The following is an 18,674-nucleotide window of genomic DNA, read 5'->3' as shown; positions in this document are numbered from 1 at the left end:
GCATAGATCACACTGACAGCGTCATTGTGCAAAATGGTATGAAGCATCATCTGGATATCTGTGCAAAAGTTCAACATTCACCTTCTGCTACCATTTCTGTCAAGCCATACAATTTGATGCATATGTTCGATAAATACAATGCATGCACCACACAGAATGCACTGAAACTGTCTCTGCAATGCAATGCTGCAAGGAAAACACAGCGATCCATTGAAAATGAATGTACTTCTGGTGTACCAAAACGCAATGTCGCTGTATGAGGCTTAAGGAAGTTACAATAGCATTGAATGTCGGCCTCAGTATTTTCTGAAAGTGCTAAACACACCCAGTTTATTGACTGGATTTTCAGGTACGTTCACTACTTCAACCTGAATGACCATCTTAAATCCCCAAAGGACCAACAGTCACCATTATAGAATATGTCCCAATATTATAGATATTATAGAATATGTCCCAACGTTATTCCCTATATTGTGCATTACTAGAAGGACATGGGGTGCCATCTGTGACTCAGACATACTGTTGGGCCTATACAGTACAACTAATCAGACACTTACTTAGCATGCAGAAGAGGGTCGAAAGGAGGATGTTGAGCACCATACACATGTTGTATGCTGTGGAGAGGAAAGAAAACACAGTGACCAATTGCTATGCTTTGACAAGAAATCTATTGAATGAATGTATTACTGTATTACAGTGTGTTATAGTGAACAGTGGACAACACGTCTCTGTCAACTAATGCCTTGATTCAGTTAAAGTGCACTCAAATAAGGAGCAAAGTCGTAGAGCATGAATGAGCAGACTAACTTTGGTTTACTCAGGTTTCATTTGAAAACAACAGAAGTTGGCAATGTGATGCCCCATTTCATTATTTGATGAGCATGTAAGTTAGCTAGCTAACCTAAATGTGAAGTTACTTGAAACATGGCTACACATCAGAAAGAAGTTCAATAAGTCGTCTTATTTCATTGTTGGTGTGTTTACAATACGCTCTGACAACGAGTCAGTTCAATCAGAAAAGGCTATTAGCTAGCTAAATGAAAACCCTAGCAAGTTAGCGAACTGGCTAGCAAGGAATGTTAGGCTGGTTAGCTAAGCTAGCTGTTTACCTATCCGACTAAATTATACTAGCCTTAAGCTAGCAAATGGCTGCTGATATGTTCTCTGAACTCACTGTCACATGCACACGTTTGACAACCCCATAAAGTATAACATAAAGCAAGAAATCATTCTTGGTATGTGAAAATGTTAATGTTTTAACGTTACAGTCAGTGTGATATGCATTTTCAGATTCAATAGTGCAACGTAGCTAGCTATCAAGCAGTGGGTAAATGTAGCTAACAAGAAGGAACACGTCACTAACCTGCCAGGGACCTTAGCTGTGTTTCTTTTCCAGAATTGTTTCTTGTTTCCGTCAGTTGACATTTTACTTACCCGGTACAATATGTCATATACACAAAAGTGCGAGTGTTGTTAGCTATAGCTTTTAAAACGTCTAACGAGTGTTTATTTACACCCAGTTCCCTCCGCCATGTTGGATCTGGGTTCCTCTGAGCAAGCGCTGCAGGGATTGGTCCGTTTCACATTTCCTAGCCATCGCCCAATCACAAGTACGATCTACCGAAAGTGATTTGAGACGCGGTTGACGTCAGTTTCAACTATTGTCAGTTGCTGAATTCACGTACTAGCATTTTACCTCATAAATCTAATTGTGCTAATGGCAAAGTTTCACATTCATACATGTAAATTCACTAATTTAAAAAAAAAACACTCTTCCGTGATTTCTATAAGGAATTCGAGCAGTACATTAAGACCATTCTACATTCTTCTAATAAGAAAGCTGTTAAAACAATCAATATGTGTGTTTCTTTTAAGGTCTTTGTAGAATCTGTAATTTGTTGTAACGTTACCCCCTAGCATATGGTATCATTGTCTATGTACTTATTGTATGTATACAGACTTTTCTACATTGGTATTAAATAAAACAAAATTTAAAATGAATTTTAAAAAATTATGTGCTAATCGATACTAGAAACTCGGAAATGTCCGACTACTTTCCTGGTTTAAATTATTTACGTGCCGCGTTGAACGATTCAGCAAATCGGGCATTTCCAAGGTTCATAGTTCCGACTAGCTTCGTGAACGCGGCAAATGTCGCTGAGGTATAATGTTGCGTTATCATGGTAGTCGGAATAGGAAACTCGGAAAATGTCCGACTTTTATTTTTTTATTAACAACAAATCAATACAGGAAGTACATGTAGGAACACAAGCTTATATAAATAATATACAAAGGACAATTGTGCTAGGGGGTACAATATCACATTACATGTCCCTTAAGGGACATACATAGAATTATAAGTGTAACAGCTTTTTTGTTTGTAGAGTATTTAATTGTCTTAAAATATAGTTCAATGTATTTTTGTAAGGTAAGAAAATGTGGTGTTTTGTTTGTAAATTTACATTTGTGAATATGAAATTTGGCCAAAATAATAATTACATTAATTGCATAAAATAGTTTCATCTTATTTCTATCGTAGGTAAAGAATCCAAGCAGTACATCTCTCCATAATAGTGTAAACTCTTCATAAATGTGTTCAATTATAAGTCTACGGATGTCTTGCCACAGTTTCCTTACATGAACACAATGCCAAAAAAGATGCAACACGTTTCTTGGTTGTGATTACAAAAAGGTACAACTTGAGTTTGTTTTCCTTAAACTTCTTCATATAACGGTTGGCAGGATAATATTTATGAACAATTTTGTTAACAAGTAGGTATGTGTGGCAACATCCAAACTTTTTTCCAACAGATATTATCAATGAAACCATTCCAATAAGGCATGACATAAGGTCATGGATACAACATCCTACTGAAACAAGGTTTGTATCGCTCTGTTGTTGAACGGACCAAAAGATAAAAAAATCTTTCCTACTGATGAGTCAACAGGATTAATGGAAGGTAGGCTTTGAGGGATAGTTCTTGACACGTTCCTGAATAATAAAGCAGCACATGAGGGAATGGCATCTAAAACAATTGCAAAATCTTTAGGTGTTACAGGGAACTTATAAAGTGATAAGAATTCCTTATAACTAAGTAAAACAACCTCTGCATTTAGAAGTTGGCTCACCAGGAGGATATTATTTCGGAACCAATATTCTAAAAACAAATAAGTATTTTTATACAATATATCCCAATTATTCCGTATATAATATATGTGTGGAGAAAAATTATGCTTATAAATTAAGGACCATGACAAGAAAACCTGCAGATGAAAAGCAGAAAGTTTCATTGGAACTTTGTCAATATTATAATTGCAAACCAATATGAAGTTAAGGCCACTTAAAAGTAGAGAAGACATGGTGAGGAATAAAATTCCACATAGAAGTAGGTCTTCTTAGGAATTGTTTTATTAAATTGATCTTAAAAGTATTATTTAAGGTAGTAAAGTCCAGAAAATTCAGTCCACCAAGTGTTCATTACAACAGTTTTCCTGGTGTAATGGGTACGGTTTCTACACAGAAAGCTGAAAAGCATCTGGTCTATCTCCTTGTTTATTTTACTGTCAAGATCTAAAAACAGAGCGCCATATGTTAGCCTAGAGATACTTTCAGCCTTGGTTATTAGGACGCTTCCTTTTAAAGATAAGTCCATCTATAGCCGTTGATTTAGCTTCTTCTGGGGTTTTTTAATAAGAGGAAATGTCCGACATCATTGAACGCAGTACGTGATTAACGAAAAGCAGTTAGCAAGTCGGACATTCCTAGTTTCCTAGTTCAGACTAGCACTTGAACACGGAATAATATGAACAGTCAGAGCGATGATAATTTCCTGTACATAGAGGCAGATAGTCTAGTGGTTAAGAGCGTTGGGCAAGTGGCCTAAAATGGCCTAAAAGTAATATATAAAAAGAAATATCAGAGGTTTGGACGATTCACGAAATACAGTTGAAGTCGGAAGTTTACAAACACTTAGGATGGTGTAAATAAAACTCGTTTTTCAACCACTCCACAAATTTCTTGTTAACAAACTATAGTTTTGGCAAGTTGGTTAGGACATCTACTTTGTGCATGATACAAGTCATTTTTCCAACAATTGTTTACAGACAGATTATTTCACTTATAATTCACTGTATCACAGAAGTTTACACACACTGAGTTGACTTTAATCAGCTTGGAAAATTACAGAAAATGATGTCATGCCTTTAGAAGAATCTGATAGGCGAATTGACATCATTTCAGTCAATTGTAGGTGTACCTGTGGATGTATTTCAAAGCCAACCTTCAAACTCAGTGCCTCTGCTCAACATCATGGGAAAATCAAAATAAACCAGCCAATACTTAAAAAAAAAAACTGTAGACCTCCACAAGTCTGGTTCATCCTTGGGAGCAATTTCCAAACGCCTGAAGGTACCTTGTTCATCTGTACAAACAATAGTACGCATCATACCGCTCAGGAAGGAGAGGCGTTCTGTCTCCTAGAGATGGATGTGCTTTGGTGTGAAAAGTGCAAATCAATCCCAGAACAACAGCAAGGACCTTGTGAAGATGCTGGAGGAAACAAGTACAAAAGTATCTATATCCACAGTAAAATGAGTCCTATATCGACATAACCTGAAAGGCTCCTCAGCAAGGAAGAAGCCACTGCTCCAAAATCGCCATAAAAAAGCCAGACTACGGTTTGCAACTGCACATGGGGACAAATGAAATGTCCTCTGGTCTGATGAAACAAAAATAGAACTGTTTGTCCATAATGACAATCGTTATGTTTGGAGGAAAAAGGGGGAGGCTTGCAAGCCGAAGAACACCATCCCAACCGTGAAGCACGTTGGTGGCAGCATCATGTTGTGGGGGTGCTTTGCTGCAGTAGGGGCTGGTGCACTTCACAAAATAAATGGCATCATGAGGTTGGACAATTATGTGGATATATTGAAGCAACATCTCAAGACATCAGTCAGGAAGTTAAAGCTTGGTTAGAAATGGGTCTTCCAAATGCGCAATGACCCCAAGCATACCTCCAAAGTTGTTGGAAAATGGCTTAAGGACAACAAAGTCAAGGTATTGGAGTGGCCATCACAAAGCCCTGATCTCAATCCTATAGAACACGTGTGGGCAGATCTGAAAAGCTTGTGCAAGCAAGGAGGCCTACAAACCTGACTCAGTTACACCAGCTCTGTCAGGAGGAATGGGCCAAAATTCACCCAACTTATTGTTGGAAGCTTGTGGAAGGCCTACCCAAAACCTGTGACCCACTGGGAATGTGATGAAAGAAATAAAAGCTGAATTAAATCATTCTCAACTATTATTCTGACATTTCACATTCTTAAAATAAAGTGGTGATCCTTACTGACCTAAGACAGGGAATGTTTACTAGGATTAAATGTCAGGAATTGTGGAAAAACTGAGTTTAAATATATTTTTCTAAGGTGTATGTTAACTTCCAACTTCAACTGTATATCTCGATTTCTTGTTTTTCTCTAAACAAAATAAAAAAGGCCAAGACATAAAGCTTAATTGAATTTTCTTGATTAAAATAAAACAAATATACAAGGCCTCGAGGCCTATTTGTGCAAAACAAATGGACAACACACACCCACACGTCTACTCTATTGTTTAGGAATGTTTGACCACTATCTGTTTGAATATGTAATTTATATCATCATTTTGATTGAAAATATATTAATTTAGTTAATTTGTTATAATTAAAACAGCCTGTGGTTATTTGCTATTGGATTGGCAGAATAACACAACTACTGACACATTAGCCTACAGCAATTTCCAGTCTTCAATTATGTAGTGGACTGTCAAACTTAGGTATGGCTCTGCCGTACTGCTCGTCAATAGATTGGCTGTGGTGAAAAAATAAGAAACACTAGCCAGCTTCTCTGCGACTCTTTCGGGGTTAGCAGTGGATAATCGAGTGAAATACTTGTGGCTTGACATCTGATATTTGTGGTCAACTGTACCTAACAGCTATTTAAAGCCTGTCTTTCTACTCTAAAGATTGGGGCCATATCTTTCGCTATGTAATAGGTCACTGCATCCGTTATCTCCTTCCACCTCAAACATTTCTTGTCATAAGGGAATACGTTTGAAAAGGATGCAGCAATGGTAGTTTGTCTTTTAGCAGACATTTTGGGAATCGGGCGACTGGAATCGACATTGCGTATTCCCAGGTGATGGAAGAGGTTGGTTGCGCTGCTACTTGTCTTTTGACACATTCGTTTTCTGAACATCAGACCTCTTCAACCCGAACGAACCACTTCCATAGTACTGAAAAAACATTGCTACCCTTTTTGGGGGTGATTTGATCCTCACGAGAGGCTGAGCTGCAAGAATTTCACTACACTCGCATTAACATCTGCTAACCATGAGTATGTGACCAATAAAATTGGATTTGATTTGCGCTGGCTTCCTCACTTTCCATTTTGGTGGAACTCTTACCGCCGCTACACTTCTCCAGCAAGGTTACAATTTGTGACAGGCTGTCTAGGGTTGTGATTGGTGGATAACCTCGTGATTAGACATTGGGCTGACAGAGAAGAGATGCTGCATTTGTAAAATGTTACAACATAACAGAACCTCGATTCTTGCATACAGGCATTTTCCATATCGCGCTAAAACATAAACTGGAATATATAAAAGAAACTCCATATATCCCCCAGCCCTAATTCAGAGACTTGTCCCGAATCCACTCCTGCATTGTGATGGCTGTGTGCTTAGGGTCATTGTCCTGTTGGAAGGTGAACCTTCGCCCCAGTCTGAGGTCTTAAGCGCTCTGGAACAGGTTTGCATCAAGGATCTCTCTGTACTTTGCTCAGTTCATCTTTGCCTCGATCCTGACTAGTCTCCCAGTCCCTGCAGCTGAAAAACATTCCCACAGCATGATGCTGCCACCACCATGATTCACCGTAAGGATGGTGCTAGGTTTCCTCCAGACATTGCGCTTGGCATTCAGGCCAAAGAGTTCAATCTTGGTTTCATCACACCAGAGAAACTTCTTTCTCATGATCTGAGAGTCCTTTATGTGACTTTTGGCAAACTCCAAGCAGGTTGCCCAGTGCCTTTTACTGAGGAGTGGATTCCGTCTGCCCACTCTACCATAAAGGTGGAGTACTGCAGAGATCGTTGTCCTTCTGGAAGGTTCTCCCATCCTCACAGAGGAACTCTGGAGCTCTGTCAGAGTGACCATCAGGTTGTTGGTCACTTCCCTGACAAAAGCCCTTTTCCCCTGATTGCTTAGTTTGGCTGAGCGGCAAGCTCTAGGAAGAGTCTTGGTGGTTCCAAACTTATTCCATTTAAGATTGATGGAGGCCACTGTGTTCTTGGGGACCTTCAATGCTGCAGATATTTTTTGGAACCATTCCCCAGATCTGTGCCTCGACAATCCTCTCGGAGCTCTACGGACAATTCCTTCAGCCTCATGGCTTGGTGTTTGCTCTGGCATGCACTGTCAACAGTGAGACCTTAAATACAGGTCTGTGCCTTTCCAAATCATGTCTAATCAATTTACCACAGGTGTACTCCAATCAACTTGTAGAAACATCTCAAGGATGATCAATGGAAACAGGATGCGCCTGAGCTCAATTTCAAATCTCATAGCAGAAGGTCTGAATACTAATGTAAATGAGGTATTTCTGGGTTTTATTATACATTTGCAAAAGTTCTATAAACCTGTTTTCACTTTGTCATTATTGGATATTGTGTGCAGATTGCTGAGGATTTTTATTTTATTTTAATCTATTTTAGAATTTGTAACAAAATGTGGAAAAAGTCAAGGGGTCTGAATACTTAACGAAGGCACCGTATGCATTGTTTATTATTTAGATTTTTTTTTAAACAATTGTTGGTGTTCTGTGTTTTACGTGATTGATGGGTGACTAGGTGCATTCTTGTCAAATAAATATTCATAATCATTCATGATTAGTGTTACGAATCCCTTTTGGCGCGACAGTCTAGGGGGATGGTAATGAGACCCGTAACATAACTCATGTAAATTATAATTGTGACAAAGTAAAAGTGTGAACGTAATAACCAGGACAACTGCAATCTACCGTCAAACTCAAGGTTTATTTGATAAACACACGGTAATGGGGGGAGCAGGAAAAGGGGCTGAGCTGGACCCAATGAAAGAAACATATGCAAAAACACCCCTAAGCTAGACTAGCCTACTTTAACAACAGCTAACTAACTAACCAAAAATACAGTGGGTGGTCCGCCCAGTTCTAACTAGTGTGTTTAACAAAGTTGACCTACGGGTAGTGTATGCCCATGGGCGACTTGTCTTGTTTTCCCCTTTTCCCACCAGCAACAAACAAACACCATAACCAAAACAATACTCACAGGTGATGACAAAGTGCTATGGAGGTGCTCAAACAAAAGAGAGGTTAATTAATACACAGAGAGCGAGCGAAGAACAGAGATCTACAAACATGGCATTTACAAAGATATTGAGCTCCTGAAATCTATGAAGAACAGAGATCTACCAACATGGCATTACAAAGAGATTGAGCTCTAGAGCAAACAAATGATGGGGTTTTTAAACCATGGGGAAGGAACTGTGATAGGGTAGGAAACAGGAGGAGGTGTGTCTTCTGATTGATGGGTTGATTGTTGACTGATTGGGGAGTGATGATTTTCACCTGTGAGGGGAGAAGGAGAGAAAAGAAACACACACACACACAGGATACACACACAGGATACTTGTATCCGTAACAATTAGTGACACCTTCTGCAATGAGTTAATCTGGCTTTGATTCTGCAACAGAATATGTCAACAAATTAGTTTGGAATTGTTTAATACAGCAGTGCCTTCTGACACCATGAATTGAAATAGATTTCATCTTGTTCATATAGTTGGCAGAAATTACAAGGGATTAACTAAAGACCTCCGCCGGCTGAAGGAGAAAAGGATCTGCTAAAATAAGGGTATGCTGCTAATATCATCTAGGTAGGTAGCTTGCTAGCTACATCGCTTCTTTGGGAGAAAAAAAATAGCCTAGTATTCATGGCACATAAATATCTGACTGCTACTAGGATAGTTATCTGTACAAGACTAAATAACTAAGAAAAATATTAGTTAAAATATGGAACAGGAAATTAAAATATTGAATATATCTTTTGTTTTGGATCAAGTAGCTAGCTAGGTGACAGCAAAGGCGTCGGCTAGTGATGAAGGGCAGGAGCTTGCAGGGATTTGTAGTATTGTGAATGTATATTGATAAAAATCACATTGTCTCCTAGAGATTTACATGGTTATTAAAAAGTTGTGCTATGATAAGCCTACACAAAAAAACGTTATTTGAAGTGATTCTAAAATCCACAATGGAAAAAATTATTGATGAAAAAACGATTGGAACGATTTCTGTGTTTGGGTTTTATGGGTATTATGACAAGTCCACTGTGGGGCTCAATAGGAGGGCTGGCTCATTGTAATGGCTGGAATGTAATAAATGTGATGGAGTCAAACTTGGTTTCCATATGTCTGGTGTTTTTTAGATACTATTTAATGAAGCTGCCAGTTGAGGACTTGTGAGGAGTCTGTTTGTCAAGCTAGACACTCTAATGTACTTGTCCTCTTGCTCAGTTGTGCACCGGGGCCTCCCACTCCTCTTTCTATTCTGGTTAGAGCCAGTTTGCGCTGTTCTGTGAAGGGAGTAGTACACAGCGTTGTACGAGATCTTCAGTTTCTTGGCAATTTCTCGCATGGCAATTTCTCGCATGTATATATATCCATATCTATTTTTTTAAATATTTTTTTACACCTTTATTTAACCAGGTAGGCTAGTTGAGAACAAGTTATCATTTACAACTGCGACCTGGCCAAGATAAAGCACAGCAGTGTGAACAGACAACAACACAGGGTTACACATGGAGTAAACAATAAACAAGTCAATAACACAGTAGAAAAAAAATAGTCTATATACATTGTGTGCAAAAGGCATGAGGAAGTAGGCAATAAATAGGCCATAGGAGCGAATAATTACAATTTAGCAGATTAACACTGGAGTGATAAATGATCAGATGATCATGTGCAAGTAGAGATACTGGTGTGCAAAAGAGCAGAAAAGTAAATAAAAACAGCATGGGGATGAGGTAGGTAAATTGGGTGGGCTATTTACAGATGGACTATGTACAGCTGCAGCGATCGGTTAACTGCTCAGATAGCAGATGTTTGAAGTTGGTGAGGGAAATAAAAGTATTGTTCCAGTCACAGGCAGCAGAGAACTGGAAGGAAAGGTGGCCAAAAGAGGTGTTGACTTTAGGGATGATCAGTGAGATACACCTGCTGGAGCGCGTGCTACGGGTGGGTGTTGCCATCGTGACCAGTGAACTGAGATAAGGCAGAGTTTTACCTAGTATGGACTTGTAGATGACCCAGTGGGTCTGGCAACGAAAATATAGCTCCGCCTTATCTCAGTTCACTGGTCACGATGGCAACACCCACCCGCAGCACGCGCTCCAGCAGGTGTATCTCACTGATCATCCCTAAAGCCAACACCTCTTTTGGCCGCTTTTCCTTCCATATATAGCGAGGGCCAGCCCACTAGAGCATACAAGTCGCGGTGGTGGGTGGTATAAGGTGCTTTAGTAACAAAACGGATGGCACTGTGATAAACTGGGGCGGCAGGGTAGCCTAGAGGTTAGAGTGTTGGGCTAGTAACCGAAAGGTTGCAAGTTCAAATCCCTGAGCTGACAAGGTACAAATCTGTCGTTCTGCCCCTGAACAGGCAGTTAACCCACTGTTCCTAGGCCGTCATTGAAAATAAGAATTTGTTCTTAACTGACTTGCCTAGTTAAATAAAGGTAAAAAAAAAAAAAGCATCTAGTTTGCTGAGTATTGGAAGCTATTTTGTAGATGACATCGTCGAAGGATAGTCAGTTTTACTAGGGTAAGTTTGGCGGCGTGAGTGAAGGAGGCTTTGTTGCGAAATAGAAAGCCGACTTGAGATTTGATTTTGGATTAGAGATGTTTGATATGAGTCTGGAAGGAGAGTTTACAGTCTAGCCAGACACCTAGGTACTTATATATGTCCACATATTATAGGTTGGAACCATCCAGGGTGGTGATGCTAGTCCGGCGTGCGGGTGCAGGCAGCGAACGGTTGAAAAGCATGCATTTGGTTTTACTAGCGTTATATATAAACTCATCAAAAAAAGAAATGCCCCTTTTTCAGGACCCTGTCTTCAAAGACAATTTGTAAAAATCCAACTAACTTCACAGATCTTCATTGTAAATTGTTTAAACACTGTTTACCATGCTTGTTCAATGAACCATAAACAATTATTGAACATGCACCTGTGGAACTGTCGTTAAGACACTACCAGCTTACAGACGGTAGGCAAATAAGGTCACAGTTAAGAAAACTTAGGACACTAAAGAGGCCTTTCTACTGACTCTGAAAAACACCAAAAGAAAGATGCCAGGGTTCCTGCTCATCTGCGTGAACGTGCCTTGGGCATGCTGCAAGGAGGTATGAGGACTGCAGATGTGGCCAGGGCAATGTATTGCAATGTCCATACTGTGAGACACCTAAGACAGCGCTAAAAGGGTGACAGGATGGACTGTTGATCATCCTCGCAGTGGCAGACCACATGTAAGGATCGTTACACAGGATCAGTACATCCGAACATCACACCTGTGGAACAGCTGCCCAAGTTACACCAGGAACGCACAATCCCTCTATCAGTGCTCAGACTGTCCGCAATAGCCTGAGAAAGGCTGGACTGAGGGCTTGTAGGCCTGTTGTAAGGCAGGTCCTCACCAGACATCACTGGCAACAACATTGCCTATGGGCACAAACCCACCATCGCTGGACCAGACAGGACTGGCAAAAGTGCTCTTTACTGACGAGTGGCGGTTTTGTCTCACCAGAGGTGATGGTCGGATTCACGTTTATCGTCGAAGGAATGAGCGTTACACCTAGGCCTGTACTCTGGAGTGAGATCGATTTGGAGGTGGAGGGCCCATCATGGTCTGGGGTGGTGTGTCACAGCATCATCGGACTGAGCTTGTTGTCACTGCAGGCAATCTCAACACTGTGCGTTACAGGGAAGACATCCTCCTCCCTCATGTGGTACCCTTCCTGCAAGCTCATCCTGACATGGCCCTCCAGCATGACAATGTCACCTGCCATACTGCTCCTCTGTGCGTGATTTCCTGCAAGACAGTGTTCTGCCATGGCCAGGGAAGAGCCCGGATCTCAATCCCATTGAGCACGTCTGGGACCTGTTGGATCGGAGGGTGAGGGCTAGGGCCATTCCCCCCAGAAATACCGGGAACTTGCAGGTGCCTTGGTGGAAGACTGGGGTAACATCTCACAGCACGAACAGGCAAATCTGGTGCAGTCCATGAGGAGGAGATGCACTGCAGTACTTAATGAAGCTGGTGGCCACACCAGATACTGACTGTTACTTTTGATTTTGACCCCCCTTTGTTCAGGGACACATTATTCCATTTCTGTTTGTCACATGTCTGTGGAACTTGTTTAGTTTTTGTCTCAGTTGTTGAAACTTATGTTCACACAAATATTTGCACATAGTTAAGTTTGCTGAAATTAAATGCAGTTGACAGTGAGAGGACGTTTCTTTTTTGCTGAGTTTATATATGCTGTATATATATATATACAGTGCCTTGCGAAAGTATTCGGCCCCCTTGAACTTTGCGACCTTTTGCCACATTTCAGGCTTCAAACATAAAGATATAAAACTGTATTTTTTTGTGAAGAATCAACAACAAGTGGGACACAATCATGAAGTGGAACGACATTTATTGGATATTTCAAACTTTTTTAACAAATCAAAAACTGAAAAATTGGGCGTGCAAAATTGTTCAGCCCCTTTACTTTCAGTGCAGCAAACTCTCTCCAGAAGTTCAGTGAGGATCTCTGAATGATCCAATGTTGACCTAAATTACTAATGATGATAAATACAATCCACCTGTGTGTAATCAAGTCTCCGTATAAACGCACCTGCACTGTGATAGTCTCAGAGGTCCGTTAAAAGTGCAGAGAGCATCAGGAAGAACAAGGAACACACCAGGCAGGTCCGAGATACTGTTGTGAAGAAGTTTAAAGCCGGATTTGGATACAAAAAGATTTCCCAAGCTTTAAACATCCCAAGGAGCACTGTGCAAGCGATAATATTGAAATGGAAGGAGTATCAGACCACTGCAAATCTACCAAGACCTGGCCGTCCCTCTAAACTTTCAGCTCATACAAGGAGAAGACTGATCAGAGATGCAGCCAAGAGGCCCATGATCACTCTGGATGAACTGCAGAGACCTACAGCTGAGGTGGGAGACTCTGTCCATAGGACAACAATCAGTCGTATATTGCACAAATCTGGCCTTTATGGAAGAGTGGCAAGAAGAAAGCCATTTCTTAAAGATATCCATAAAAAGTGTAGTTTAAAGTTTGCCACAAGCCACCTGGGAGACACACCAAACATGTGGAAGAAGGTGCTCTGGTCAGATGAAACCAAAATTGAACTTTTTGGCAACAATGCAAAACGTTATGTTTGGCGTAAAAGCAACACAGCTCATCACCCTGAACACACACCATCCCCACTGTCAAACACGGTGGTGGCAGCATCATGGTTTGGGCCTGCTTTTCTTCAGCAGGGACAGGGAAGATGGTTAAAATTGATGGGAAGATGGATGGAGCCAAATACAGGACCATTCTGGAAGAAAACCTGATGGAGTCTGCAAAAGACCTGAGACTGGGACGGAGATTTGTCTTCCAACAAGACAATGATCCAAAACATAAAGCAAAATCTACAATGGAATGGTTAAAAAATAAACATATCCAGGTGTTAGAATGGCCAAGTCAAAGTCCAGACCTGAATCCAATCGAGAATCTGTGGAAAGAACTGAAAACTGCTGTTCACAAATGCTCTCCATCCAACCTCACTGAGCTCGAGCTGTTTTGCAAGGAGGAATGGGAAAAAATTTCAGTCTCTCGATGTGCAAAACTGATAGACACATACCCCAAGCGACTTACAGCTGTAATCGCAGCAAAAGGTGGCGCTACAAAGTATTAACTTAAGGGGGCTGAATAATTTTGCACGCCCAATTTTTCAGTTTTTGATTTGTTAAAAAAGTTTGAAATATCCAATAAATGTCGTTCCACTTCATGATTGTGTCCCACTTGTTGTTGATTTTTCACAAAAAAATACAGTTTTATATCTTTATGTTTGAAGCCTGAAATGTGGCAAAAGGTCGCAAAGTTCAAGGGGGCCGAATACTTTCGCAAGGCACTGTATATATATATATATAGATATATATAGATATATATATCTATATATATATAGATATATACAAAAAAAATGTCACCTTTATGTAACCAGGTAGGACAGTTGAAAACAAGTTCTCATTTTCAACTGCGACCTGTCCAAGATAAAGCAAAGCAGTGCGACAAAAACAACAACACAGAGTTACACATAAACAATCGTACAGTCAATAACAAAATAGAAAAGAAATTAGAAAAATCTATGTACAGTGTGTGCAAGCGTAGAAGAGTAGGGAGGTAGGCAATAAATTGGCCATTTTGGCGAAATAATTACAATTTAGCATTAATACTGGAGTGATAGATGTGCAGATGATGATGTGCAAGTAGAGATACTGGGGTGCAAAATAGCAAGAGGGTAAGTAATAATATGGGGATGAGGTAGTTGAATGGTTGTGCTATTTACAGATTGGCTGTGTACAGGTACATACAGGTACAGCTGCTCTGACAGCTGATTCTTAAAGTTAGAGAGGGAGATTTAAGAAGCATTCATTGGAAGCAGAGAACATGAAGGAAAGGAGGTCAAATTAAGTGTTCGCTTTGGGGATGACCAGTGCAATATACCTGCTGGAGTGTGTGTTACGGGTGGGTGTTGCTATGGTGACCAGTGAGCTGACATAAGGCGGGGCTTTAACTAGCAAAGACTTATAGATGACCTGGAGCCAGTGGGTTTAGCGACGGATATGTAGTGATGGCCAGACAACGAGAGCATATAGGTCGCAGTGGTGGGTAGTATATTGGGCTTTGGTGACAAAATGGATGGCACTGTGATAGACTACATCCAGTTTGCTGAGTAGAGTGTTGGGGGCTATATTGTGAATGACATCGCCAAAGTCAAGAATCGGTAGGATAGTCAGTTTTACGAGGGTATGTTTGGAAGCATGAGTGAAGGAGGCTTTGTTGCGAAATCAGAAGCCGATTCTAGATTTAATTTTGGATTGGGGATGCTTAATGTGCATCTGGAAGGAGAGTTTACAGTCTAACCAGACATCTAGGTATTTGTAGTTGTCCACATGTTCTAGGTCAGAACCGTCCAGAGTAGTGATGCTAGTCGGATGGGAGGGTGCGGGCAGCAATCGGTTGAAGAGCATACACTTTGTTTTACCAGCATTTAAAAGCAATTGGAGGCCACGGAAGGAGTGTTGTATGGCGTTGAAGCCTGTTTGGAGATTTGTTAGCACAGTGTCCAACAAAGGGCCAGATGTATACAGAATGTTGTCATCTGCGTAGAGGTGATCAGAGAATCACCAGCAGCAAGAGCGACATCATTGATATATACAGAGAAAAGAGTCGGCCCGGGAATTGAACCCTGTGGCACCCCCATAGAGACTGCCAGAGGTCAAGACAACAAGCCCTCCGATTTGACACACTGAACTCTATCTGAGAAGTAGTTGGTGAACCAGGCGAGGCAGTCATTTGAGAAGCCAAGGCTATCAAGTCTACCAATAAGAATGCGGTGATTGACAGAGTTGAAAGTCTTGGCCAGGTTAATGAAGACAGCTGCACAGTACTGTCTTTTATCGATGGTGGTTATGATATCGTTTAGGACCTTGAGCGTGGCTGAGGTGCACCCATGTTCAGCTTCGAAACAGCTGAGCTGTTGGCCGGTGTAGGGGTAGCCAGGTGGAAAGCATGGCCAGCTGTCGAAAAATCTAGCCTTAGCTTTCCTAACTGACTGAGTATATTGGTTCCTGACTTCCCTGAAAAGTTGCATATCGCGGGGGGCTACTCGATGCTAATGCAGAACGCCACAGGATGTTTTTGTGCTGATCAAGGGCAGTCAAATCTGGGGTGAACCAAGGGCTATATCTGTTCTTAGTTCTACATTTTTTGAACGGGGCATGCTTATTTAAGATGGAGAGGAAAGCACTTTTGAAGAGAATCCAGGCATCCTGTACTGACGGGATGAGGTCAATATCGTTCCAGGATACTCGGGCCAGGTCGATTAAAAAGACCTGCTCGCTAAAGTGTTCTAGGGCGCGCTTGACAGTGATGAGGGGTAGTCTTTTGACTGCAGACCCATTATGCATGCAGGCAATGAGGCACGTGATCATTGAGATCATGGTTGAAGACAGCAGAGGTGTATTTAGAGGGCAAGTTGGTCAGGATGATATCTAAGAGGGTGCCTATGGTTACGGATTTAGGGTTGTACCTGGTAGGTTCCTTGATGATTTGAGAGAGATTGAGGGCATCTAGCTTAGATTGTAAGAAGGCCGGGGTGTTAAGCATGTCCCGGTTTAGGTACCCTGACAGTGCAAACTCTGAAGATGGATGGGGGGCAATAATTTCACATATGGTGTCCAGGGCACAGCTGGGGACTGAAGGGGGTCTATAACAAGCGGCAAAGGTGAGAGACTTATTTCTGGAAGGTGGATTTTTCAAAGTAGAAGCTCGAATTGTTTGTGCACAGACCTGGATAGTATGACAGAACTCTGCAGGCTATCTCGGCAGTAGATTGCAACTCCGCCCCCTTTGGCAGTTCTATCTTGTCGGAAAATGTTATAGTTAGGGATATAAATTTCAGGATTTTTTGTGGCCTACCTACGCCAGGATTCAGACAGGGCAAGGATATCCGGGTTGGCGGAGTGTGCTAAAGCAGTGAATAAAACAAACTTAGGGAGGAGGCTTCTTATATTAACATGCATGAAACCAATGCTTTTACGGTTACAGAAGTCAACAAATGAGAGCGCAAGGGAATGGGAGTGATGCTGGGGGCTGCAGGGTTAACCTCTACATCACCAGAGGAGCCGAGGAGGAGTAGGATAAGAGTACGACTAAAGGCTAAAAAAACTGGTCTAGGCGCGGAAGAATAGATTCAAGGCATAATGTACAGACACGGGTATGGTAGGATGTGAGTACAGTGGAGGTAAGCCTAGGCATTGAGTGATGATGAGAGATGTTTTGTCTCTAGAGGCACCATGTAAGCCAGGTGCAGTCACCGCATGTGTGGGGGGTGGAACAACAGGGCTAGCTAAGGTATATTGAGCAGGGCTAGAGGCTCTACAGGGAAATAACACAAAAATCACTAACCAGATCAACAATAGACCAGGCATATTGACATTAAGGAGAGGCATGTGTAGCCAAGTGATCATAGGTTCAGTGAGTAGCTAGGCGAGCTGGAGGCACAGCGATTCAGACAGCTAGCAGGCTAGCAGATGAGCCTCAGGGGACCTGAGGAGAGCCTGTTGAAAACCCCTCGGACGGTTACGTCAGCAGACCAGTCATGATGGATTGGCGGGGCTCCGTGTTGGCAGCAAAGGTCCATGCCCCTTGGCAAAAGAGGTAATTGAAGCCCAGGAATTGTCTGATGGTCCAGGAATTGTCTGAATTGTCTCCAGGCTATCTAGTGCTGGCTTCAGGAAAGAGACGTCAGCCAGGAGTAGGCACTCGGATAGCAGCTAGATAGCTGCGATGATCCGGAGTAAAGGTTCAGAGCTTGCAGTAGGAATACAGAGATGTGGTAGAGAAAAGCAGTCCGATGTGCTCTGGGTTGATATCGCGCTGTGCAGACTGGCAGGAATTGACCTGGCTGAGGCTGGCAGATGTTTGAGTTAATGATGATGACCGCTAGCAGTGGCTAACTGACTACTATCTAGTAGATAGTTAGCTGGCTGAAGGGGGTTCCATATTGGGTGAGGTGGGTTGCAGATCCATACCACATTGGGTGAGGCGGGTTGCATGAGAGTATGTTCAGTTCGTAGATGGAAATTGAGATTAAAAATATAAAAAAAATATATGAAATACACACAAAGAAAAACTATATATAGACTGGACGGGACAAAACAATCAAAACAGACATCCCACTGCTACACCATCTTGGATATACATGACCAAAAGTATGTGGACTCCTGCTCGTCGAACATCTCATTCCAAAACCACGGGCATTAATATGGAGTTGGTCCCCCCTTTGCTGCTATAATAACCTCCACTCTTCTGGGAAGGCTTTCCACTAGATGTTGGAACATTGCTGTGGGGACTTCCATTCAGCCACAAGAGAATTAGTGAGGTCGGCCGAATAAGCCTGTCTCGCATTCAAGCATTCCAAATCATCCCAAAGGTGTTCGATGGGGTTAAGGGGAAGGCTCTGTGCAGGCCAGTCAAGTTCTTCCCCACAGATCTTGACATACCATTTCTGTTTGGACCTCGCTTTGTGCACAGGGGCACTGTCATGCTGAAAAGGGTAAGGGCCTCCAAACTGTTGCCACAAAGTTGAAAGCAGAAAATCGTCTAGAATGTCATTGTATGCAGCAGCATTAGTTCCAGTGAAGGGAAATCATAAGTGGCCCAGCACGAACCATGAAAAACAGCCATTATTCCTCCACCAAACTTTACAGTTGAAACTATGCATTGGGGCAGGTAGCGTTCTCCTGGCATCCGCGAAAACCCAGATT

General features: G+C 41.7%; 1 protein-coding gene across 2 annotated transcripts in view; it reads right to left on the bottom strand.

Annotated features, from left to right (window-relative positions):
* LOC139378765 (TBC1 domain family member 22B-like) overlaps window positions 1–1,563 on the bottom strand; it is a 194,812-nt gene extending 193,249 nt beyond the window's left edge. The window contains exons 1-2 of one of the 2 annotated variants that reach the window (XM_071121251.1): window positions 1,364–1,563; window positions 558–614 (exon numbers count right to left, since the gene is read on the bottom strand). In XM_071121251.1, coding sequence (XP_070977352.1) covers window positions 558–614; window positions 1,364–1,425 — 119 coding nt within the window. In that variant the 5' untranslated portion in view covers window positions 1,426–1,563. The remainder of the gene's footprint in view (window positions 1–557; window positions 615–1,363) is intronic. The other variant, XM_071121252.1, reaches the window with a different exon arrangement.
* Between the last annotated feature and the right edge of the window lie 17,111 nt (window positions 1,564–18,674).

This window comes from Oncorhynchus clarkii, chromosome 21 (genome assembly GCF_045791955.1).
Source record: "Oncorhynchus clarkii lewisi isolate Uvic-CL-2024 chromosome 21, UVic_Ocla_1.0, whole genome shotgun sequence".
Lineage (NCBI taxonomy): Eukaryota > Metazoa > Chordata > Actinopteri > Salmoniformes > Salmonidae > Oncorhynchus > Oncorhynchus clarkii.
Note: the sequence above shows the minus strand (reverse complement) of the source record. Positions and strands in the feature narration are given on the sequence as shown.